Genomic DNA, 25,799 nt, shown 5'->3' on the forward strand with positions numbered 1-25,799 from the left:
CTGACTAAACAGCATGATCATTACACAGATGCACCTTGTGCTGGGGACAAAAAAGCCACTCAAATGTGCAGTTTTGTTACATTACACAATGCCACAGATGTATCAAGTTGAGGGAGCGAGCAATTGGAATGCTATCTGCAGGAATGTCCATCATAGTTGTTGCCAGAATTGAGTGTTAATTTCTCTACCATAACCCTACGTCGTTTTAGAGAATTTGGCATTACGTCCAAACTGCCTCACAACCACTTGTATGGTATCGTGTGGGGGCGGTTTGCTGATGTGAACAGAGTGCCCCATGGTGCCTGTGGTGTTTTGGTATGGGGCAGGCATAAACTACGGACAACAAACACAATTGCATTTTATCGATGGCAATTAGAATGCAGAGATGGTGACGAGATCCTGAGGCCCATTGTTGTGCCATTCATCTGCCGCCATCACCTCATGTTTCAGCATGATAATGCACGGCCCCATGTCGCAAGCACGGATCTGTACACAATTCCTGGAAGCTGAAAATGTCCCAGTTGTTCCATGACCTGCATACGCACCAGACATGTCAGCCATTGAGCCTGTTTGGTGCTCTGGATCGACTTGTACACCAGTGTGTTCCAGTTCCAGCCAATATCCAGAAACTTCGTACAGCCATTGAAGAGGAGTGGGACAACATTCTACAGGCCTGATCAACTCTATGTGAAGGAGATGTCACGCTGCATGAGGCACATGGAGGTCACAACAGATAATGACTGGTTCTCTGTCCCATGCCCCTACTTTTTAAAAAAAGTTATTTGTGACCAACAGCTGCATATCATATTCCCAGTCATATGAAATCCATAGATTAGGGCCTAATGAATTTATTTCAATTGACTGATTTCCTTATACGAACTGTAACTCTGTAAAATCTTTGAAATTCTTGCATGTTGCGTTTATATTTTTGTTTCAGTATAGTAAATTGAATGCAATCACATTGCATGTGAAATTAACTTTTGCATAAAGTTAAAAATTCAATATTACAATAGAAATGAACACTCAGGGGAATATTGAGTTGCTTTACGATGCAATCTCAGACCATTTACATCACATTGTTTTTAGACAGCTACAGCTCCATTTAATAATGCTCGATAAAACAGCCCTTACAAACCATCAAACAGTCTTGTTCCACTCAGTACCTGAAGCCCCCTGCACAATGAAGAAGCAGTCTTTAGCACCTGTGTTTTTGAGAACATTTAAACATACAGGAAGAAAAGAGATCCTGGACTCTATTGTTTCATCTCACCAATTCATAGAAAGTTGAGTGAAACAGAGATAAATTCAGCCTGGAGGTCCAGGCTAGAGAAGAGATGTAATCTGGTTTTACTGGAGCAGGGAGGGTCCATCCATTTTGGGGCCCTGCAGGAGCAGCCATCTTGGGGCCCAGTGGCTCAAGAGGAGAAGGTGGCAGTGAGGATGGCCTCGTTCTGCTGGTGGTGGAGCGTTCCGATGCCCACAGCCGGGGCGGGCAGAGTAGGCCGACTCACCAACCGGAGCTGGAGGAAGAGTAGATGGAGGAAGAGTAGATGGAAGGGTAAATGAAAATGGTCGGTTAATTATTATTATTATTTTTTAAATCAAACCCAGTCAAATATACACAGAGTACAAAACATTGGGAACACCTTCCAAATATTGAGTTGCACCCCCTTTTGCCCTCAGAACAGCCTCAATTCGTCAGAGAATGGACTCTACATGGTGTCGAAAGCTATCCACAGGGATGCTGGCCCATGTTGACTCCAATGCTTCCCACAGTTGGGTCAAGTTGGCTGGATGTTCTTTGGGTGGTGGATCATTCTTGATACAGATGGGAAACTGTTGAGCGTGAAAAACCCAGCTGCGTTGCATTTCTTAACTCACTCAAACAGGTGCGCCTGGCACCTACTACTATACCCCGTTCAAAGCCACTTGCCCATTCACCCTCAATGGCACACATACACAAATCATGTGTCAATTGTTAAAAATCCTTCTTTAACCGGTCTCTTCCCCTTCATGTACACGGATTGAAGTGGATTTAACAGTTGACATCAATAAGCACTCATAGCTTACCTGGATTCACCTAGTCAGTCTCATGGAAAGAGCATGTTTTGCACACTTAGTTTATTGTGCATGTTTGAGATCCACTACATTGACGTCGGACTGTGCAGAATCACTGACCTACAAATCACCTTGCATTCCAAATAACTACTCATTATCTGATCAAAATGAGCAATTCTGAGCCTCGCCTTGCTTGCTCAAACTGATCCCCTCAAACACATAAACAGTATTTCTCTGATCATTCAGACAGGGGCAGGACTCACCTTGCACCCCAGCTGCTTCTCAAACCTAGGGGCCACGAAGGACCAGGGGCCCATGTTCTGGGGCTCCTCCTGGCTCCAGACAAACTCTGTATGGGACACAAACACATGAAGATTACATTAAAAAATGATCTTGAAGATGGCAAAATACTAGGGATGGGGACAGTTAATCAAATATCTGACAAAATGTAATGATATTATTCGAATAGTAAAATCATTTCAAATGCCCATCCCTACCAAATACAGTTCACAAAATGATTTATTGATCCGATGCTGCGGCACAATCTCTGGTAAGCAGTGTTGAACAGTAAGAGCCTAATCCTGGAATAAAAAGCATGCTAAATGGAGAATCTCCAATGAAATAGCTTTTTAAACCAGGGTTAATGTATGTCTGGGAAACAGGCCTATAGTGTCTGTGGTAAGAAGTGAAGACCAGTGCAGGCCAGGCCAGGGGTCACTTATATACATTTGTTGTTGGTGTTCTTGGATAAAAGCGACTGCAAAGTGGCGTTTTAGATATTAGATGTTTGAGGAAAATAGTGGCCAGGTCAGGTATAGCCTACCTTTGGCGTTGGTATACTTGGTGAGCTCCTGCTGCAGGGCTTCCAGAGGGAAGGGACACAGCTCCTCCAGTCTGATCAGTGCTGTGGTCTGAGTGGCTGCGGATGCCTCCCTCTGCTTCAACAGGGCATAGTAGTGCTTCCCTGAACACAGCACCACCCGCTGGACACTACAGGGATAGCAGGAAAGGACAGTTAAAGCAGTTGGGTACATACTGTAATGGGTTGGGTCGATTGCATTTGAATTCAGCCAACCCTGTAAGGTGCAACATGTACAGATGTATTTACACTTTACTATTTGATCTCGTAAATAAAGTCCAAGAAAGTGACACCGTAACAAATGACAACATTTTTAAATGAGATACACTTATCAACCGGAAGCAGAAGAGCGGGTGTAATGTTGTGGATACTTCTTTACCTGGCTGGAGTGACTGAGGTGTCACCAATCACAGGTTTGAAAGAGGTTCCAGGAGCCATGTCAGCCAAACTGGATGTTGCCCCCTACAGGTAGAGACAGGAACTCATCAACTCAAGTCACCAAATATCACCATAAACATGTTCACAGTATCCCTGTTTGAATACCTTAAAATTAACCCTTTCTTTCCTTGAGGAAATCATTGATATGACATGGTAAGATTGGTGGAAGCAATGCAGTGAAAACAATGCCTTCACCTAACCACTCACTCACCTACAGATCAGTGATTACCTGAAGAGGGGGAGGAAGGATGCATTTTAAAAGGTATTCAAAACAAGCCCATTTAACTCTAATGGCTTGTATTAGATGTGTTATTGAGTAGCTTACAGAGAATCGGAGCAGAGTCTTGGGCCCGGCAACGATGAGTGGCTTGCGGAAGTTGCGTATCATCTGTCGTCTCAGCAGGTGGAAGTACTGTGCTGGAGTCGTAGGGTTGACCATGCCCATGTTGACATTGTCACCATCCACCCCCTCCTCCTTACTGTCACACAGCTGGGAGAAAGAGATTTAGACACAGATACAATAAATATTACAAGAGACAGTGAGAGTAGACAGCGGTATACAGTAGCTATAACAGAGGTAATTCTATCTGGTATTTGTAGAGGTATTTGTTTCCAAAGAGTTCTTAAAAGTCTGTTCTCCTCATTTCTCACTGCCACAAAATGCAGAGGAGAAGATCAGAGGTTCCCCGCTCCTTTAAAATTGTTTCCATGTGATTTGTGTTCCCCTATTCACCTGTAGGAACCTCTCCATGCGGCAGGAGGAGTGTTCCGGTCCTGCTCCGTCGTAACCATGGGGAAGCAGGATCACCATTCCACACTGCAGCAGCCACTTAGCCTCGCCTGGGAGAGACACATTTCAAATCAACACCTAGTGGAACCAGAATGTGGCGTCTAACGTTTATGAAGGCTTTATGAATGCTCCATAGAGCTTTTATATTAAAGTGTAGATTGTGTTCTACTGGGACCCATGATTTACTGATCATGTTGACCAAATATCCAGTTTAATCTTAAATGTATACTAAACAAATGTGTTGGCTCCATTCCATGTATCCCCTTCCCCCTAGCCCTTGTTAACCTGTGTTCACAGAACTGAAAGGACTTGATAGGTGTTCGCCAGGGGCTAGAAGGAAACTGGTTTATGATATTCAACTATCTGCAACCTCAAATGAGGTGACCTAAAAATAGCCCTTGGCTGACTTCAGAAAGTTATTGACCAGAGTATCGGCATTCATTACCTCCAGAGAGGAAGGTGTCGAATATGATTTGAGCTCCGTTGAAGAAGTCTCCAAACTGAGCCTCCCAGATAGGCAGTAGTTTAGGCTGGGCGATGGCCATGCCATACTCAAAGCCCAGCACGGCCTCCTCAGACAGGGCACTGTTGCACACCTAGAACACACACACACAGAACACGGCGTATCACAGGTGGGTGTCGAAGACACTCTTATACAACTTAGAAGTACAGCAAGTAAACAAGTCATGAGGTCCAAGTCTCCAGTGAGTAAAAAGCGTTGAATCTCAAGTCCCAAGTCGTGCATTGTAAGTGCAAGTCGAGTCCCAAGTTATTTTGTATCAAGTCTCATAGTTTTTTTCTCTCGTTGCAATAAGTCATTATTTACCTCCATGAATCCTTTCTGTTCAGGGTCTATGTGATTGAGGGGAATGTACATGTCATCTGTGTCTTGGCAAACTATCATGGCATGTCTCTGACTGAAGGTGCCCCTACCAACATCCTGTCCACTGATACGAATGTTGAACCCTTCAAAACAAATGAAAAACAAAACACATTCTTACAGCCAGAGACATGAGAATTACATATAGAAATGAGTATACATTTGTAAGTATTGACATAGTATGGTAATAACAGGCCTGGAAAACACAAATCTAACAAGCAATTTCTGTAAAAAAAATGTTATCTATGAAGATCAATCCCTTTTCACATTACCATGCAAACCCTTACCAAATTGTGCTGCCTAGGATACTCTAGCAACTAAAGTGGATGCAGAACCAGGCCAGCTCAGTACAGCTTGGTTTGGCTCAGTAGTGTAAAAAGCCGTTGACTGACCTTGGCAGAGCAGAGAGCCAAACGCCATGGCCTCCGCAGTGGACCAATCCAGATTAGTTCCCTTCTCCACCTTCGCACGGCGACCCTGAGAGAACAGAACAGATCTGTTTTCATTGAGCTTCAGAGAGTCTTTAAAACAAGGGGGAAAACAACAAAGCCCTTTATCCCTTTTCCCCCAGAGTCAGATGAACTTGTGGATACCATTGTCTCTGAAATCTCGAACTATCCCTTTAACTCAACACCTAGCAAACTTGTAGAGGTTGAGATCTGTTGGCGTAATGGCTAATGTGTTGGGTTGACAGTCGGTGGACCTGGGTTCCTCCCCCGAATTAGCTACACACAAATCCTGTAATTGTTATTACCGCCACATGCATCTTCCCAAGGTGGCTGTGTAGCTGGACCTCGTCGGGTATCTCCACAGACTTAGCCCCTACATACTGCAGCAGGGCGACAGGCACCCCCGTGTCCCAGTGGGTGACTCTGGCCTGGGGCTCCTCCAGACCTCCCCAGCGCCCCTGTAACAACAACAACAACTTTATAAGTCCATTTGTTACAGCAAAGAATGGAAATCTGCCTTCTGTTAGTTTCTCAACACACCAAAAAGCACTCCTCACCAGACCTAGGAACAAACATTTTGAGCGTTCGCTTGAGTCTGCCTGTAGTGCCAGATGGGTGGGGTTTGCACTTTTGCAACTATTAAAGTTGATTCCATTGTGCCAGGTAAACTCAATCAAGCCCAGCTAAAGTATGTGAAATGAGTGCACCTCACAGACCTGCAGGTTGGTGGGTGGTGGGCTGTATAGGGTCATGTTGGCCAGCTTGTCGTTCAGCATGCCGTAGTGGGCTGTCCTGATGGCACCACACTCCTCCTCGGTCATCAGGCCCTCTGAGATCAGCTGGTCAGCGTAGGAGTCTGGGATGCTCTTCCTGGAGCTGGGGGGGGGATGAGAAGTGGGTAGGATGTCATGGTTAGTTTTTTGTTGTTATTTCGGCATTGTTCTGTAATCAAGGGTATATCAACGGCAAATAACGTAAAGCAAATATACAATTGTAGGTAAACAATATTTTCTTTTGTTCATGGTTGTGGGGAAGTGTTTCCCATTCAATACAATTGAGGTAGTTTCTGGACAATATTTCTGTCCATTTAGTGGACCCATTTTGGCTCAAGATTAGCCAGAGAGGGAAGAGTATAGCAAATATACCCGAACTCACCGGATAATCTTGTACATGGCAGGGTTAGTGAAACCAGGTTCGTCCAGCTCGTTGTGTCCCCACCGTCTGTAGCAGAGCAGGTCCAGGATGACATCCTTCCTGAAGCGTCTCTGATACTCTACCGCCAAACGTGTGGCACGCACCACCTCCTCCGTATCATCACCATTCACATGGACCACCGCACAGCCCACCATCTTACCTGGAGAGGGGAGAACACACACATGGTGAGATGGAGTATTGAAATTCCCATAAAAAAATGGATTGGTGATTATAATTCCCATAAAGATCTATTATAGTTAAAGCGATAGATTTCACATACCAACATCACTGCAGTATAAAGACGATCTCCCTCTCGCAGATGGAGTGGTATAACCCACTTGGTTGTTTACAATGAGGTGGATGCTCCCACCGACTCTGAAGTGGGGGAGTAGTGAAATGGTGAATGTCTCTGGAACAATCCCTTGACCAGAGAATGAGGCATCCCCATGGACCTGAGAAAAGTAAGGAGAGTTTCCACAATGATCACCAGGCTTGAAATTCAGAAAATATCTTGACATCAACAATGGATAATGCCATTATGACCCTATAAACTGTACTTCAGCGTAATAATCCCTTCCTACTATCCCTCTCTTTTACATATTGTAATACACGTACAAGACAAATTCACGAGAGGGCAATTAACCTGTTGAGGTGTAGGGGGCAGTATTTTCACGGCCGGATGAAAAACGTACCCAAATTAAACAGGTTACTACTCTGGCCCAGAAACTAGAATATGCATATTATTAGTAGATTCGGATAGAAAACACTCTGAAGTTTCTAAAACTGTTTGAATGGTGTCTGTGAGTATAACAGAACTCATATGGCTGGCAAAAACCTGAGAAAAATCCAACCAGGAAGTGGAAAGTCTGAGAATTGTAGTTCTTTTGATTCTCTATCAAAACTACAGCGTCTGTGGGGTCACGTTGCACTTCCTAAGGCTTCCATTGGCTGTCAACAGCCTTCAGAAAGTTCTTTCAGCATTCTCCTGTCACTGGGCAGAATATAGGAGCTCAGTCACTGAGTGGACTGCCTGGAGACAAAGGGATTGGATATGCACGATCCCGCGAGCGCGCCGTTCCTTCTTTTTCTTCTTGAATGAATACGCTATTGTCCGGTTGGAATATTATCGCAATTTTACGTTAAAAATACCATAAAGATTGATTTTAAACAGCGTTTGACATGCTTCTAAGTACGGTAATGGAACATTGACTTTTCGTCTCTGGTACCGCACTCGCGCGTTATGCCTTTGGATAGTGCTCTGTACGCACGAACAAAACGGAGGTATTTGGACATAAATATGGATTATTTCGAACAAAAACAACATTTCTTGTGGAAGTAGCAGTCCTGGGAGTGCATTCTGACGAAGATCAGCAAAGGTAAGAGAATATTTATAATACTAATTCTAAGTTTAGGTGACCCCGAACTTGGCGGGTGTCTGTATAGCTTGCTGTGATTGCGAGCTATGTACTCAGAATATTGAAAAATGTTCTTTCTCCGTAAAGCTATTTTAAAATCTGACACAGCGGTTGCATCCAGGAGTAGTCCATCTATAATTCTTTAAAAAATTGTTAAATATTTTGTCAACGTTTATGATGAGTATTTTTGTAAATTGATGTGCACATTCACCGGACGTTTTGGTGGGAATACATTTTCTGAACATCACGCGCCAATGTAAAAATGCTGTTTTTGGATATAAATATGGACTTTATCGAACAAAACATACATGTATTGTGTAACATAATGTCTTAGGAGTGTCATCTGATGAAGATCGTCAAAGGTTAGTGCTTCATTTAGCTGTGTTTTGGGTTTTTGTGACACATGTCCTTGCTTGGAAAATGGCTGTGTGATTATTTTTGTCTATGTACTCTCCTAACATAATCTAATGTTTTGCTTTCGCTGTAAAGCCTTTTTGAAATCGGACAATGTGGTTACGTCAAGGAGAAGTGCATCTTTAAAATGGTGTAAAATAGTTGTATGTTTGAGAGATTTGAATTATGACATTTTGTTGTTTTGAATTTGCCACCCTGATATTTCACTGGCTGTGTTCCGCAGGTGGGACGCTAGCGTCACACGTAGCCCATAGAAGTTAAGTATACTATTCTATAGCAGTGTTACTCAGTGAATGTGTTTCTAGTTCAGGAGTGTCAAACACATTGGCCTGAGGGCCAAGCTGCAAATTATGGGGGAAGCAGGGGGGGCTCAGCTCCCCTAAATTAGACGTTAGCTCCCCTAAATGCAACAGCAGCTTAATTAAATAGTACCCACCAAACACCAGTCTCAACGTCAACAGTGAAGAGGCGACTCCGGGACGCTGGCCTTCTAGGCAGAATTCCTCCGTCTAGTGTCTGTGCTCTTTTGCCCATCTTTTTTCTTTTTTTGGCCAGTCTGAGATATGGCTTTTTCTTTGCAAATCTGCCTAGAAGGCCAGCATCCCGGAGTCACCTCTTCACTGTTGACATTGAGACTGGTGTTTTGCGGGTACTATATAACGAAGCTGCCAGTTTCTCAAACTAGACACTAATGTACTTGTCCTCTTGCTCAGTTGTGCACCAGGTCCTCCTACTCGTCTTTCTATTCTGGTTAGAGCCACAACTGGCCCAGCATTGTCTGGGTTAGGGGAGGGTTTGGCCATCATTGTAAACTAAGAATTTGTTCTTAACTGAGTTGCCTAGTTAAATAAACGATATATACATACACACACACACACACATATATATACACACACACACACACACACACACACATATATATATATATATACACACACATACATACATACATACATACATACATACACACACACACCTGGAGACATACGACTTTATTCCCAGGCTGTGCGTTCTCGTCTGGTGAGTAGTCTCCCTCCTGTTTGAGCTGCTGCCGGGCCCTGGTCTTCCCCTGGGTGACTGGGTTGATGGCCTCCAGGTGGGAGGGGTTGGGCAGCATGGTCACTTTGAGGAGGTGGGCAGCACCGAAATCCAGCTCTACAGAGGTGGTGAGGTGGGAGAGGACGTCACCGATGGAGGGAGAGTCCGCTGGGAACTCACTGAGGCCACACATCTTACGGAACATCAGCTGGAGGTGGGGGGGAGAGGCACATGAAACAAATAAATGTTATACTGGGGTTCCATATTTCACTTTTACCTCTCCCAAAACCTGTTCACCTCAGTAAGAAAAACAACAACAAAATTCAAGGTCCATCCACAGAAACTTTTTACAGTCACTTTCTGATAAGGTAACCCTGGATTCTCTCTTATCTTTACACTGCATAGCGCATTGCAGCTGACAATTACATGGAGTTTATTGGTAATCCCCAGTTAAGTGTGGTTAATTCAGGTAAACATTACAGCCATGAATTTGACCTGGAAGTGATCGATAGTGTCTGAACCCTGACCTCTGGTGGGAACTGCAGCAGCCCCGTGAGGAGGTTGAGTCGCCCGCGATGAGGCATCCCCATGACAATGTCCGTCACCCCACTGTGGGCCAACAGGCGGAACATCTCATAGAACACTCCCATCATGCTCTCTGCTCCCTCACCACCGTAACGCTTCACTGTGGAAAACTTGTTTGCCAGGAAATTGTCAAACTCCTGAGGTAACAAGATGAAACCGGTCATTTCAGGTTATTGTAAAAAGAGAATGTGTTCTCAATGACTTATCTGGTTAAATAAAAGCAAAATACATAAATAAGTCAGCAAGATCAGTCGTTCTTGGAAATATGAAAAAAAATGTAATTAACATTGATAAAACCAATACCATCACATTCTCGCTGATAAGATAATGACTTTATTCCCACAGAAAAATGTTAAACAAGATGCCAATTACTGTTAGATAAGATACACATTTTTCATTAATTAGGCTATGAAAAGGTAATTCGGCTGTAATACTGTGTGACGACGTCGACCTTTCACCCACCCACCTGTGACTCCAGCATGAGTTTGGCCAACTTCTTCCTTTCCTCCGCCGTAAATGTCTCCTTCTTTAACTCCTCGAAGCGGTCGGCGAACCACTCCCTTTCCTCCAGACTGGTCAACTGACTGGTCTCTATGGAAATGCGGCCACAGTAGGCCTCCTCCAGGTAAGCAAGCACCTCCTCCACTGACGCCTCAGCCTTACCAAAGTGACGCAGTCCTGGAGAAGAAAGGAATTTATGTAGGAGAGTGTGAATTTCAGGTCAGTTGAAAAATAGCACGTTTGTTTAGGAGGACCTGGTTGGTTGCAAATGTGTTGCAGTATGGGACCTGCTAGTCTGCCTGCAGGACAAAAAAACAGGTGTGAACACAGACTAAAGACCAAGAGCTCTGATAGTCTGACAGGATGAGGCGTGTGTGTGTGGGACATAAGGAATTATCTCCATGAATGGGTATCATAGGAACCCTCAAATCAATCAAATGTATTTACCATCTAAATCATATCCACCAAGTCACATGTACTTTCATTTGATTGATCTACTCATTTGTGAGTGATGATAGTAATGACTGAGGTATGAGATACTGTTGACTGTCATTGAAAATGCCTCATCCCTGGAGGCACCATCCACTCTAACCGAGTGCCTGTGTTAAACGCATGTGCTGTGAGTGAGTCACCACACAAATTAGCAGTTTGGGGCATTTAAAGGCAATGATTTCCTTAAAACCTTTATTGGTGCCATACCATTGCAATGGGTGGTTTAGCAATTCAAATGTTCGGTTTTACATTGACTTAAAAGGGTAGGAGGCATGAGTTTTTACTCACCAAAGTAACAACACAGTGTGGTCAAAGACTTAGTAATTTGTAGTCACATTCTGGTTACCTACAACTACAAAAGTAGGTATGTTTTGGGTTTTTTACATATTTATTCACTTATTTACAGATATCTTCTAAACTACCCGTAGCGCACTATTTCTTAACGTCATATGGAGAATCTACTCTGCGTTAGCTATCTTGAGCTGGCTAACGTTAGCCACTAGCCATGCAAACAGAGTGCTGGCAGTGGTGAGCTAAAAGAATTGTCCACCACACGGTTCAGTTGTCAGAGAATTGAGCGCTAAATGCATCTGGGCATTGCATGCATATACAGGGCCTTCAGAAAGTATTCACACCACTTGACTTATTGCAAATTTTGTTGTGTTACAGACTGAACTCATTTTCCTCACCCATCTACACACACAACACCCCATAATGACAAAGTGAAAACTTTAGATATTTTTGCTAAATTATTAAAAATTAAATACAGAAATATCTGATTTACATTAAAAAAAAAACTTATTTCACCTTTATTTACCAGGTAGGCTAGTTGAGAACAAGTTCTCATTTACAACTGCGACCTGGCCAAGATAAAGCAAAGAGTTCGACACATACAACAACAGTTACACATGGACTAAACAAACATACAGTCAATAATACAGTAGAAAAAGTCTATATACAGTGTATGCAAATGAGGTAGGATAAGCGAGGTAAGGCAATAAATAGGCCATGGTATAGCAAATATAGCAATTAAAGACTGGAATGGTAGATGTGCAGAAGATGAGTGTGCAAGTAGAGATACTGGAGTGCAAAGGAGCAAGAGAAATAAATACAGTATGGGGATGAGGTAGTTGGATGGGCTATTTACGGATGGGCTATGTACAGGTGCAGTGATCTGTAAACTGCTCTGACAGCTGGTGCTTAAAGCTAGTGAGGGAGATAAGATTTTTGCAGTTCGTTCCAGTCATTGGCAGCAGAGAACTGGAAGGAAAGGCGGCCAAAGGAAGAATTGGCTTTGGGGGTGACCAGTGAGATATACCTGCTGGATGGCATGCTACGGGTGGGTACTGCTATGGTGACCAGTGAGCTGAGATAAGGCGGGGCTTTACCTAGCAGAGACTTGTAGATAACCTGGAACCAGTGGGTTTGGCGACGAGTATGAAGCAAGGGCCAGCCAACGAGAGCATACAGGTCGCAGTGGTGGGTAGTATATGGGGCTTTGGTGACAAAACGGATGGCACTGTGATAGACTGCATCCAATTTTTGAGTAGAGTGTTGGAGGCTATTTTGTAAATGACATCGCCGAATTCGAGGATCAGTAGGATGGTCAGTTTTACGAGGGTATGTTTGGCAGCATGAGTGAAGGATGCTTTGTTGTGAAATAGGAAGCCGATTCTAGATTTAATTTTGGATTGGAGATGCTTAATTTGAGTCTGGAAGGAGAGTTTACAGTCTAACCAGACACCTAGGTATTTGTAGTTGTCCACATATTCTAAGTCAGAACCGTCCTGAGTAGTGATGCTGGACGGGAGGGCAGGTGCGGGCAGCGATCGGTTGAAGAACATGCATTTAGTTTTAATTGCATTTAAGAGCAGTTGGTCGCCATGGAAGGAGAGTTGTATGGCATTGAAGCTCGTCTGGAGGGTAGTTAACAGTGTCCAAAGAAGGGCCAGAAGTATACAGAATTGTGTCGTCTGCGTAGAGGTGGATCAGAGAATCACCAGCAGCAAGAGCAACATCATTGATGTATACAGAGAAAAGAGTCGGCCTGAGAATTGAACCCTCTCTCACCCCCATAGAGACTGCCAGAGGTCCGGACAACAGGCCCTCTGATTTGACACACTGAACTCCGTCTGCGAAGTAGTTGATGAACCAGGCAAGGCAGTCATTTGAGAAACCAAGCCTGTTGAGTCGAAAGCCTTGGCCAGGTCGATAAAGACGGCTGCACAGTAATGTCTCCTATCGATGGCGGTTATGATATCGTTTAGGACCTTGAGCGTGGCTGAGGTGCACCCATGACCAGCTCGGAAACCAGATTGCATAGCGGAGAAGGTACGGTGGTATTCGAAATGGTCGGTAATCTGTTAGTTAACTTGGCTTTTGAAGACCTTAGAAAGGCACGGTAGGATAGATATAGGTCTGTAGCAGTTTGGATTTAGAGTGTCTCCCCCTTTGAAGAGGGGGATGACCGCGGCAGCTTTCCAATCTTTGGGAATCTCAGACGATACAAAAGAGGTTGAACAGGCTAGTAATAGGGGTTTCAACAATTTTGGCAGATAATTTTAAAAAGAGAGGGTCCAGATTTTCTAGCCCAGCTGATTTGTAAGGGGTCCATATTTTGCAGCTCTTTCAGAACGTCAGCTATCTGGATTTGGGTGAAGGAGAAATGGGGGAGGCTTAGGCGAGTTGCTGTGGTGGGTGAAGGGCTGTTGACCGGGGTAGGGGTGGCCAGGTGGAAAGCATGGCCAGCCGTAGAAAAATGCTTATTGAAATTCTCAATTATAGTGGATTTATCGGTGGTGACAGTGTTTCCTAGCCTCAGTGCAGTGGGAGGAGGTGCTCTTATTCTCCATGGACTTTAGTGTCCCAGAACGTTATTGACTTTGTGCTACAGGATGCAAATTTCTGTTAGGAAAGCTAAGGCTATCTTTTTCAAACTGCCTATGTATATTTGTTCCTAACTTCCCTGAAAAGTTGCAAATCACGGGGACTATTCGATGCTAATGCAGAACGCCACATGATGTTTTTGTGCTGGTCAAGGGCAGTCACATCTGGAGAGAACCAAAAGCTATATCTGTTCCTGGTTCAATTTTTTTGGAATGGGGCATGCTTATTTAAAATGGTGAGGAAAGCACTTTTAAAGAATTACCAGGCATCCTTTACTGACAGGATGAGGTCAATATCCTTCCAGGATACCCGGGCCAGGTTGATTAGAAAGGCCTGCTCGCTGAAGTGTATTAGGGAGAGTTTGACAGTGATGAGGGGTGGTCGTTTGACCGCAGACCCATTACGGATGCAGGCAATGATCACTGAGATCTTGGTTGAAAACAGCAGAGGTGTATTTGGAGGGCAAGTTGGTTAAGATGATATCTATGAGGGTGCCCGTGTTGACGGATGTTGTTGTTGTACCTGGTGGGTTCATTGATCATTTGAGTGAGATTGAGGGCATCAAGCTTAGATTGTAGGATGACCTGGGTGTTAAGCATGTCCCGGTTTAAGTCACCTAGCAGCACGAGCTCTGAAGATAGATGGGCAATCAATTCACATATGGTGTCCAGGGCACAGCTGGGGGCAGAGAATGGTCTATAGCAAGTGGCAATGGTGAGAGACTTGTTTCTGGAAAGGTGGATTTTTAAAAGTAGAAGCTCAAATTATTTGGGTACAGACCTGGATAGTAAGACAGAACTCTGCAGTAGATTGCAACACCGCCCCCTTTGGCAGTTCTATCTTGTCGGAAAATGTTATTGTTAGGGATGGAAATTTCAGGATTTTTGGTGGCCTTCCTAAACTAGGATTCAGACATGGCTAGGACATCCGGGTTGGCAGAGTGTGCTAAAGCAGTGAATAAAACAAACTTAGAGAGGAGGCTTCTAATGTTAACATGCATGAAACTAAAGCTTTTATGGTTACAGAAGTCAACAAATGAAAGCACCTGGGGAATAGGAGTGGAGCTAGGCACTTCAGGGCCTGGATTAACCTCTACATCACCAGAGGAACAAATGGGGAGCAGGATAAGGATACGGCTAAAGGCTATAAGAACTGGTCGTCTAGTACGTTCGGAACAGAGTGTAAAAGGAGCAGGTTTCTGGGTGCAATAGAATAGATCCAAGGCATAATGAACAGACAAAGATATGGTAGGATGTGAGTACATTGGAGGTAAACCTAAGCATTGAGTAATGATGAGAGAGATATCGTCTCTACTGACATTTAAACCAGGTGATGTCACGGCTTATGTGGGAGGTGGAACTAAATGGTTGGTTAAGGCATATTGAGCAGGGCTAGAGGCTCTACAGTGAAATAAGACAATCACTAACCAGGACAGTAATGGACAAGGCATATTGATATTAGGGAGAGGCATGCGTAGCCGAGTGATCATAGGGGTCCAGTGAGTGGTTGGGCTGGCTGGAGACACGGCGATTCAGACAGCTAGCAGGAGGGACGTCGCGATGGAGGAAAGTCTGTTTTAGCCTCCTCGTGCGGTTATGTCGATAGACCAATCGTGATGGATTAGTAGTGTTCCGAGTAGCAGAGGGGTCCAAGTCCAATTGGCAAAAATAGGTATAGTGGCCCAAGAAATTGGCCGATGGATCTATTCAGCTAACAGTCCAATATGCTCTTGACAGCTAGCGGGCCGCGGCTAGCAGCTGGGCATTCAGGGGACATCGCAACGGAGGGACCTGTTGGAAAAAAAACCCTCAGGGAGATTACATCGGTTGTCCAGTCGTGATGGATAAGCAGAGCTTCGTTGAGTAAAAGGGGCCCAGGCCAATTGGCAAAAATAGGTATAGTGGCCCGAGAAATTGGCCAATGGGCCTGTTAGCTAACAGTCCAATATGCTCTGGACAGCTAGCGGGCCGCGGCTAGCAGATGGGCATTTCAGGGGACGTCGCGAAGTAGGAGCCAGTTGAGTAACCCCTCGAGCAGATTACATCGGTAGTCCAGTCATGAAAGATCTGCGGGGTTACACAGTCGTCCGGAACATCTTGTGCTCTTATGCATAGTTCAGTGTTGCTTTCCTCGAAGCGAGCATAGAATGAATTTAGCTTATCTGGTAGGCTCGTGTCACTGGGTTCCCTTTGTAATCCGTGATAGTTTGCAAGTCCTGCCACATCCGACTAGTGTCACCGCCGGCATAGTAGGATGCGATCCTAGTCCTGTATTGACGTCTTTACTGTTTGATGGCTCGTCTGAGGTCGTAGCAGGGTTTCTTATAAGCGTCCGGATTAGTGTCCTGCTCCTTCAAACTGGCAGCTCTAGCCTTTGGGTCAGTGCGGATGGCATCTGGTTTGGACATGTACTTATGGTCACTGTGGGGATGACATTGTTGATGCACTTACTGTATTAATGAAGCCGGTGATTGATGTGGTAAACTCCTCAATTGGATTAATCCCAGAACATATTCCAGTCTGTGCTAGCGAAACAGTCCTGTAGCTTAGCACCCGCTTCACCGGACCACATCCACAGGTACTTCCTGTTTGAGTTTTTGCTTGTAAGCAGGAATCAGGAGGATAGAGTTATGATCAGATTTGACTAATGGAGGGCAAGTGAGAGCTTTGTATGTGTCTCTGTGTGTGGAGTAAAGGTGATCTAAAGTTGTCACCTCTAGTTACACAGGTGACATGGTGGTAAAAATGAGGCAAGATGGATTTCAGTTTCCCTGCATTAAAATCACCGGCCGTGTCCGGATGTGCATTTCCTTGCTTGCACGGCGCGTTGAGTGTGGTCTCAGTGCCACCATCGGTTTGTGGTGGTAAATATTCAGCTATGAAAAATATAGATAAACTATACTTAACAAAAATATAAAAATGCAACGTGCAACAATTTCAAAGATTTTACTGTTACAGTTCATAAGGAAATCAGTCAATTTACATTAATTCATTAGGCCCTAATCTATGAATTTCACATGACTGGGAATACAAATATGCATCTGTTGATCACAGATATCTTCAAAAAAAGGTAGGGGCGTGGATCAGAAAACCAGTCAGTATCTGGTGTGACCACCATTTGCCTCATGCAGCACGACACATTTCCTTTGCATAGAGTTGATCAGGCTGTTGATTGCGGCCTTTGAAATACTGTCTGTGCAAAGTTGCTGGATATTGGCGGGAATTGGAACACGCTGTCGTACACGTCAATCCAGAGCATCCCAAACGTGCTCAATGGCTGACATGCCTGGTGAGTATGCAGAACTAGGACATTTTCAGCTTCCAGGAATTGTGTACAGATCCTTGCGACATGGGGCTGTGCATCATCATGCTGAACCATGAGGATCTCGTCACAGTATCTCTGTGCATTCAAATTGCCATCGATAACATGCAATTGTGTTAACTAAGCTTTTTGTGCGAATGGAAAATTTGGGACCAATACTTGACATGTTGCGTTCAAATTTTTGTTCAGTATAGTCCACAGCTTATCATGAAGTAGTCTAACAGAGATTGCACGCCAGCTGTTGTTACCAAAGAGACACACACCTACCCCCTTAACATTACCCAGCTAGTACCAGTCAAAAGTTTGGACACATACTCATTCAAGGCTTTCTCTTTATTTTTACTATTTTCTACATTGTAAAATAATAATGAAGACATCAAAATTATGAAATAACACATATGGAATCATGTAGTAACCAAAAAGTGTTAAAGAAATCAAAATATATATTATATTTGAGATTCTTCAAAGTAGACACCCTTTGCCTTAATGACAGCTTTGCATGCTCTTGGCATTGTCTCAAACAGCTTCATGAGGTAGTCACCTGGAATGCATTTAAATTAACAGGTCTGCCTTTTTAAAAGTTATTCTGTGGAATTTATTTCCTTCTTAATGCGTTTGAGCCAATCAGTTATGTTGTGACAAGGTACAGTAGGGGTGGTATACATAAGATAGCCCTATTTGGTAAAAGACCAAGTACATATTATGGCAAGAACAACTCAAATATGCAGAGAGAAACGACAGTCCATCATTACCTTAATCTTACATCTAGATGTTCCGCTAGCGGAACGCCTCGCCAATATCCAATGATAGAGCGTGGCGCGAATTACAAACTCCTCAAAAATCCCAAAACTTCCATTTTTCAAACAAATGACTATTTTACACCATTTTAAAGACAAGACTCTCCTTTATCTAACCACATTGTCTGATTTCAAAAAGGCTTTACAACGAAAGCAAAACATTAGATTATGTCAGCAGAGTACCCAGCCAGAAATAATCAGACACCCATTTTTCAAGCTAGCATATAATGTCACAAAAACCAAAACCACAGCTAAATGCAGCACTAACCTTTGATGATCCTCATCAGATGACACTCCTAGGACATTGTTATACAATACATGCATGTTTTGTTCAATCAAGTTCATATTTATATTTAAAACCAGCTTTTTACATTAGCATGTGACGTTCAGAACTAGCATACCCACCGCAAACTTCCGGTGAATTTACTAAATTACTCACGATAAATGTTGACAAAAAACATAACAATTAATTTAAGAATTATAGATACAGAACTCCTTTATGCAATCGCGGTGGCCGATTTTAAAATAGCTTTTCGGTGAAAGCACATTTTTCAATATTCTGAGTAGATAGCCCGGCCATCATGGCTAGCTATTTTGACACCCACCAAGTTTGGCACTCACCAAACTGAAAAATTGGATTACCTTTGCAGTTCTTCGTCAGAATGCACTCCCAGGACTTCTACTTCAACACCCAATGTTGTTTTGGTTCCAAATAATCCATAGTTATATCCAAATAGCGGCGTTTTGTTCTTGCGTTCAAGACACTATCCGAAGGGTGACGCGCCCGGCGCGTCTCGTGACAAAAAATGTCAAAATATTCCATTACCGTACTTCGAAGCATGTCAAACGCTGTTTAAAATCAATTTTCATGCGATTTTTCTCATAAAATAGCGATAATATTCCGACCGGGAGACGTTGTATCCGTTCAAACACTGAAAGAAGAAAATGGTGTCTTCACATGCACGCACGCGCGCACCCGTGTCATTGTTCTCAGATTGACCACTTTCCAAATCCCCTACTGTTTTTTGCCCAGGGACTGCAGAGTCATCATTCCCCGTTCTGGCGCCTTCTGAGAGCCTATGGGAGCCTTAGAAAATGTCACGTTACAGCAGAGATCCTCTATTTTCCATAAAGAGGCTATAGAAGGACAAGAAATGGTCAGAGAGGGCACTTCCTGTATGGAATCTTCTCAGGTTTTGGCCTGCCATATGAAACTTTAGGGTGTTTTCTATCCAAATCAAACAATTATATGCATATTCTAGTTTATGGGCTGCTCTTTTACGGGCTCCTAACCAAGTGTGCTAACAAAGTACTAGCGAATTCTCAATGTGTACGCTAGCTAAATGCTAACAAGCGCAAGGAACAAACAAATCTCAAGGACAGACACCCCAGATCATGAAGTCATACAACTATCTCAAAAGGTTTGCTTCAAGCGCAAAACAGACAGCAAGGATATTGATCCCGGAGTGGATTGATTGTCTCTGCTGTAACCAAGAAGATTGCTCTTCCAAGCTAGCCACTTAGCAAACCAAATGCATAGCTAGAATTTATTTTGGCACATCTTAGATAATTAAACTTATAAGATAATAGCCTTGCAAACATTAGTAGTGAATTTCAAGTGTAAATTGATCCCCCTCTCTTGTGATGCACAATAGTGGGTTGTCAAGCCACAAAAGCTTTCGTTTTCTCCGTGTGCTCTTTGTAAACAAACAAACAATGTGACTGGCTCAATCAGCTTTGGGGAACGGCTTCATAATGAAAAAATTATACAACAGGCGAAATAAAGAACGTGATCTGCTTTATTAACCTAGTGCACAAATATATTTATTTGAAAAACAAGCTAAAATAGTTTGTGGTATTGACGTTATTAAAAAGTATTGACGGTATTGAAAATCATACTGTGGGTATTTCTAAATGTGACTAGTTTCAGGAAACTAGGCGCATGTTGCATGTCACTACTTTACAGGAGAGGCATTTGAACATAAACATTTTTATTTTTTTTATCAGAAAATGCATTTTGGCAGAAATTCCTTCTGGAACATCTGACCCTTTCATGTGCCTTAATAACAAACTTGTGGGCCTCCCGAGTGGCGCAGTGGTCTAAGACCACTAGAGACCCTGGGTCGAGTCCAGGCTCTGTCGCAGCCGGCCGCGACCAGGAGACCCATGGGGCGGCACACAATTGGCCCAGCGTCATCGGGGTTAGGGGAGGGTTTGGCCGGCTGGGATGTCCTTGTCCCATCACGCTCTAGCGACTCCTGTGGCGGGCCGGTCATGTGCACGCTGGCACGGTCGCAGGTATACAGTGTTTCCTCCAACACATTTTTATAAAGAAATAAAATAAATTGTACTCCATCTGAAAATACAATTGTTAAATTACAAGCCTAGTTGGTTTAGCCACGGAAAAGGACAGGAACCCTCCCGCTAGTCATGATTGGCTGAGATAGATGGGCTGGACATACCGAGAGATGAGTTCGAATTGGTCTACCATATAGCATGCTTCTGTCTATAACATGACATGCTCAGTATGTGTAGGTAATCCTTTCTCACAATATCACGAAGAACTGCAAAAGTGTTGCTAATGCACGCCACTTTCTGGAGGACCGAGTTTTGAAATCAATGGAATGCCCGGTGGAAGCAGAGTATGATAGCTAAGGAGATGGAGTAAAATCTGGTGTTTGATTGCAAATAGTCGAAGAGAGAACACACCAGAAGGCTGTTGTATAAAACCCCTGTCTCCGGATTACATCTTCAAACTAAGGGCAACCATGGCATTCATGACAGAGAGGGAAAAGCATTCATCCATGTATACGGGTAAGAGAGTCTACCTAGCTACATTTTCAGATATTATACATTTCTAATTTTGTCAGAAAGTCATTTTCATTGCAAGTTAAAGCATACTGTTAGGTACGTAGCAACGTTGGCTGGCTGACTCGCTAGCTAACGTTACATGTATGACGTGTGAAGTAATATTATTTGCATCTTAGAAAGCAATTTGCTTTGCTAGTTATAGCCTAATGTTAGCTAGCTAGCTAACTTAGAATCTAGTTAGTTAGCTTTAGCTACCTGCAGATTCATGCATGGTAGTTAAGTTATGAGTTGGGGTTATGGTTCATTGTTTAGCCAGCTAGCTAAATGTCTAAATAAAAGACTCCACTATGCAAGTACCGTTTACAACTTTTGTATCCTGTGCATGTGACAAATAAACATTGATTTTATTTGATATAGTGTGCGTTTACCAGAGATGGTAATGTGAAGAACATGACCTGCACCAAAATCAAATTAGGATATAACGCTAGGCCAACGAGAGTGTCCAATTCCTAAAATTCTCCGGTAGAATGCCCTGCTTTTATTTCATCACTCACACAACCATAAGCTATTTTCTGTAATTAGCCCTCCATTAACTTTGCCAGGTAACTTAACGTATCTTTAGTATTATGCCCATTAAAAAAAAAAGTTTGTGCACAGGAGGTTCAACGCTCCCTGTAAAAAAAAATCAATAATTGTTCAGCTGTGCACTTCTTTATTGCCAAATTTGTTATATGCAACGTTTTTGGAACACATTCTAAGGAACATTATTGAGAATAATACCATCCTCATATGAATCTCCCAATAGACCACATAGCCTACCAGATGTGTTGAGGGGTCCTTGTACAGCCCCAGTCAACATGTTGATCTCTGGCACAGTGTCCTCCACAGGGTCCTCTGGCAGTAGAGGGTTAATTTTAGCAGCCTTGTGTCCATGTGCTCGGTATGCCTCCACCAGGCGCATGAGACCATGATCTGTGTAAACAGAACAGCCTTTTTAATGTAAAATTGATGTGAAAACTGATGTATTTAAATGAATTCATCTATTATTATTGTAAAATGTGGGGGAAAAGTCAATAAAGATTCAAAAATAACATTAAAATAAGACATGGGGTAGGAGGATATACCTCTAGGCTATGAAAAATGTTAGTCTACAGTTAAATGCAAATTAAAGCAAGTAGTAAAAGTATATGATATGCAGTGACAATAAGGAATATAAGAACAACACTTAATCTCTTCTGCAATTACAATAGGTGAATTGATAGGCCTACAATCAATTATAAATGTAGAATTCACTTTGTGCAAAGGATGCTTAGTTGTTAATAGTCTTAAGTCTTGCTTAGTTGTTTTCCCCATTGAGAAAGACAATGATTTGAGTTTAATGTTCATTATCTGCAAAACATGAGCTGTGTTCGAATACCCATACTAACATACTACATACTATTACTTCATTTTAGTATACAGTAAACGAACGGTATCGTTTCAGTTGAGCATACTAGAGCTTCGCATGTCTACTGGAAGTTGATGTTGTTGTTATGCAACCTCTTGCTAACTTGTTTGCATAACAAATGACTAGCTAAAAATTGTACGATTTTGTGTGTGTTCATCAATTCAATCTGGAGTGCCAGATTGCGCTCTGGGCGTTCGTATATCCAGAGCATGGTCAGATTGTCTGCTCGTAAATTCAGAGCGTGAGTAGGGTTGATCCGAGCATTCAACGGCAGTCAAGCACCCAAACTAACTGGCTAACGTTTTGCTAGCTACTTCCAGAAACAAATGAGAGAACATGTCATAATTAGTAAAAGTTATGAATTTGTATCCTCTCGTCGGACTTCGGCTGCATATTTTCCACCATTTTCTTCCAATTTGAAAAGTTATGAAGCCACGCCCATTTTCTGAAGAACGTATTACATGGAACCCAAACCGGCTGCGCGGGTGCGCCATCGTGCATAACTGTATTTTGTCCCCCCACACCAAACGCGATCACGACACGCAGGTTAAAATATCAAAACAAACTCTGAACCAATTGCATTAATTTGGGGACAGGTTGAAAAGCATTGAACATTTATGGCAATTTAGCTAGCTAGCTTTCACTTGCTAGCTAATTTGTCCTGGGATATAAACATTAAGTTGTTATTTTACCTGAAATGCACAAGGTCCTCTACTCCGACAATTAATCCACACATAAAACGGTCAATCGAATTGTTTCTAGTCATCTCTCCTCGTGCAGGGCTTTTTCCTTCTCTTGACTTAATATTGCAGTTGGCAACTTTCATAAATTAGGTGCATTACCGCCACTGACCTTGTTCTCTTTCAGTCACCCACATGGGTATAACCAATGAGGAGATGGCACATGCATACCTGCTTCTATAAACCAATGAGGAGATGGGAGAGGCAGGAGTTGCAGAACTGACATCTATTTTAGCCCTTAGCAACGCAGACGCTCGTTGGCACACGAGCAGTGTGGGTTAATTTTAATTGAATAACATAGATTTCGAAATTTATTTTGCAACGCTCGCGTTGCGTAGTCAGCCTGTTATGGGTCCTAAAAGCACGGAAACAGCGTCCACTGCATGTATTTTTATTTTTCATTAAACAATAACATGCAAAACACAAAAAAAACATCCAGAGGAATTACCAAGAAATAAGCGAGAGATCAACAAAGAAATTATACAAATCCACATTATATCAAGTCAAATACAGACATGTAGCGAATATATGTTTGACATTTTGCTTTATAAATGTTTTATGATGCTTCTAAATAGTTTTCCAAATCAGATAAACATTTTCAAAGGGGTCTTTTTCTTCATAAATGTTGATTTGTTTATGAAACATTTTCCTAATAAGAAGAGATTTATTACATACTGACAGTCAATTATGGAATCAGTGTAGTAAAATAATATGTAAAACTTGGATATTTCAATGGTGGTATGTATTTTGTTGCAAAGATTTTGTTTTACATCAGTCCACTTCATGAATACTTCGTATTTTGACGAATTTAGTACGATATCAGGTAACTTTTGGCATACTAACTATATCATACTATGCCCAATTAGCATACTATATCCTCAATTCACGTCACAAATAATACGGTTAGTATGAGTATTTGAACAGAGCTCTACTGACCTTGATTGAGTGTAGCGATATGGTCACTCTGCAACTTCGGGTCCCCCTCGATTTGTTTGGGTCGGTAACCGTAGACTCCTTTTTCGGTGTGATATAGACAATCGACGACCGGGCGCGCGACACTCAGAGGAACTTTGCTGACGCAGTGCAAGTTTTTCAAGAATAGTAGCACTGACATGATTTAAAATTAATAAAACAGGTCAACACTAGTTAGAAGCTTACACACACTACAGAACGTCAGCCATACTGCTTGACAAAGATGGGAGGTGACACCCCACTGCAAGCTGATTGGTTGAGCCGTTGGAGTACTTCATTATGCCTATTCTGTTGCAAAACGTGTCTTGAACGGAAGCTAACGGAGCGAAACGGGGAGGGAAACTACCCGATTTTGTCCAATAGGAGCTCTCGTTTTCGTTGCAAAACGAAACTGTTTGGACTTATAATTAGGCCCACGGTATGGTTTTGAAACTGTGGCATGGTCGTGCATCAAACGGATGGCATTATCCATCCAAAGTACATGAAGGGAGTTCGATTAGAATGGACTGGGATAAAACCGGTCTATTGCCATGTTCAAGTGATAATCGGAACTAGGAAACTGACATTTCCGACTTGCTATCGGGTTGTGATTATACACGTCCCGCGTTACCAGTTAGTATGTCGGACATTTCAATGACCTAGTTCTGACTAGCACAAGAACGTGTCATATGGCCCGGCACGTCACCGGGCAAGAACCTGGCTCAAATCGAGCATATGTCAACAAAACAGTGTGATGACTCTTTAAGAAACCCAAGGCATGTATATTCTATAAACTATAATATAATAATGTATTATGTTACAATGTTCAAAGTAGTTTAGGTAAAGCGATAGGCTATATGCGTTTTTATAATAATAAAGAAAAGCAAACTTAAATGACCTTCGCTTGAAAAACGAAAAAAAAAGCTGTAATTTTACAAGCTAAACTTTCACTTTTACTTGAGTCATTTTCTATTAAGGTGTCTTTACTTTACTTAAGTATGACAATTGTGTACGCTCCAGTGCGCACATAGTTGTTTTCCATTGCGTTTTCTTGATATGCATCAGTTCCAGCTTATTAATATGTTTTATGAAAAAAGAAATCTGTCAACGATTTTGACGTTTTTGCCGAGGAGATATTAGTCACGCAATTTTAAATCTAAGATGTTTGGTGCAGTAGCTTTCTCAATAAAAAAATGTGCATGAAAACGAGTCATCTCGTTTAATGACAACAAATACTTTATTTAAGAATCCCTACTGTTGACCAATCACCGACGAAAGGGCGTAGACTTCGTCTACTTACTTCCGCTTGCCTCGAGAAAAAATGTCGTGTGCCGAATGGCCGAAAAAAAACGAACATAGTACAAAACGAACAATAAAGTCACAAAATGTCGACATATGAACGAACTCTTTCTTCTGGGAAGCATGCGACGCCAATACCCGCAGTTTTCATGCAAAATTGGGCTTCTTTGGAAACGATGTCGCAGGTGAAAATGTATTGGTTTCGGGTTTTTTAGGCTATTTCTAAATTGCACCTCGCACGCCATGGCATTTCTATAAAAAAATATTGAAATATATATATATATATTTAACTGTGGCCTGCTGCTAACTGTCAGGCAGTGAGGAAAGATGTTGAGGAGTAAGCGAGTGAGAAGAAAAATATAACTTTTTACCAGTTGTAGGAAGGTTATTTAGATAGGTGTCTCCATAATGTCAATTTCCAAACTTTTTTCATA

At 42.6% G+C, this 25,799-nt stretch overlaps 1 protein-coding gene across 1 annotated transcript; it reads right to left on the reverse strand.

Annotated features, from left to right (window-relative positions):
- Positions 1-773: 773 nt before the first annotated feature.
- LOC106573060 (probable 2-oxoglutarate dehydrogenase E1 component DHKTD1, mitochondrial) lies at positions 774-24,351 on the reverse strand. Its single transcript, XM_014147713.2, has 18 exons — positions 24,052-24,351; positions 21,748-21,900; positions 10,587-10,798; positions 10,063-10,257; positions 9,474-9,743; positions 6,949-7,120; positions 6,630-6,828; positions 6,191-6,350; positions 5,780-5,932; positions 5,418-5,502; positions 4,972-5,111; positions 4,591-4,741; positions 4,089-4,195; positions 3,681-3,845; positions 3,297-3,379; positions 2,882-3,048; positions 2,322-2,407; positions 774-1,520 (listed from the first exon to the last, which is right to left on the reverse strand). The coding sequence occupies exons 1-18, from the start codon at positions 24,227-24,229 to the stop codon at positions 1,416-1,418; spliced, it is 2,781 nt and encodes a 926-aa protein (XP_014003188.1). The 5' UTR covers positions 24,230-24,351; the 3' UTR covers positions 774-1,415.
- Positions 24,352-25,799: the final 1,448 nt, after the last annotated feature.

Source organism: Salmo salar, chromosome ssa16, assembly GCF_905237065.1.
Source record: "Salmo salar chromosome ssa16, Ssal_v3.1, whole genome shotgun sequence".
Classification (NCBI taxonomy): Eukaryota; Metazoa; Chordata; class Actinopteri; order Salmoniformes; family Salmonidae; genus Salmo; species Salmo salar.

Excerpts from the sequence above, each read along its gene's own strand:
- LOC106573060 (XM_014147713.2), bottom strand. The coding sequence starts at position 24,229 with ATGTCAGTGCTACTATTCTTGAAAAACTTGCACTGCGTCAGCAAAGTT. Across the intron at positions 9,744-10,062 it reads TGCTGCAGTTCCCACCAGAG|CTGATGTTCCGTAAGATGTG; the intron begins GTCAGGGTTCAG and ends CCCCACCTCCAG. Across the intron at positions 4,742-4,971 it reads AACAGAAAGGATTCATGGAG|GTGTGCAACAGTGCCCTGTC; the intron begins GTAAATAATGAC and ends TGTGTGTTCTAG.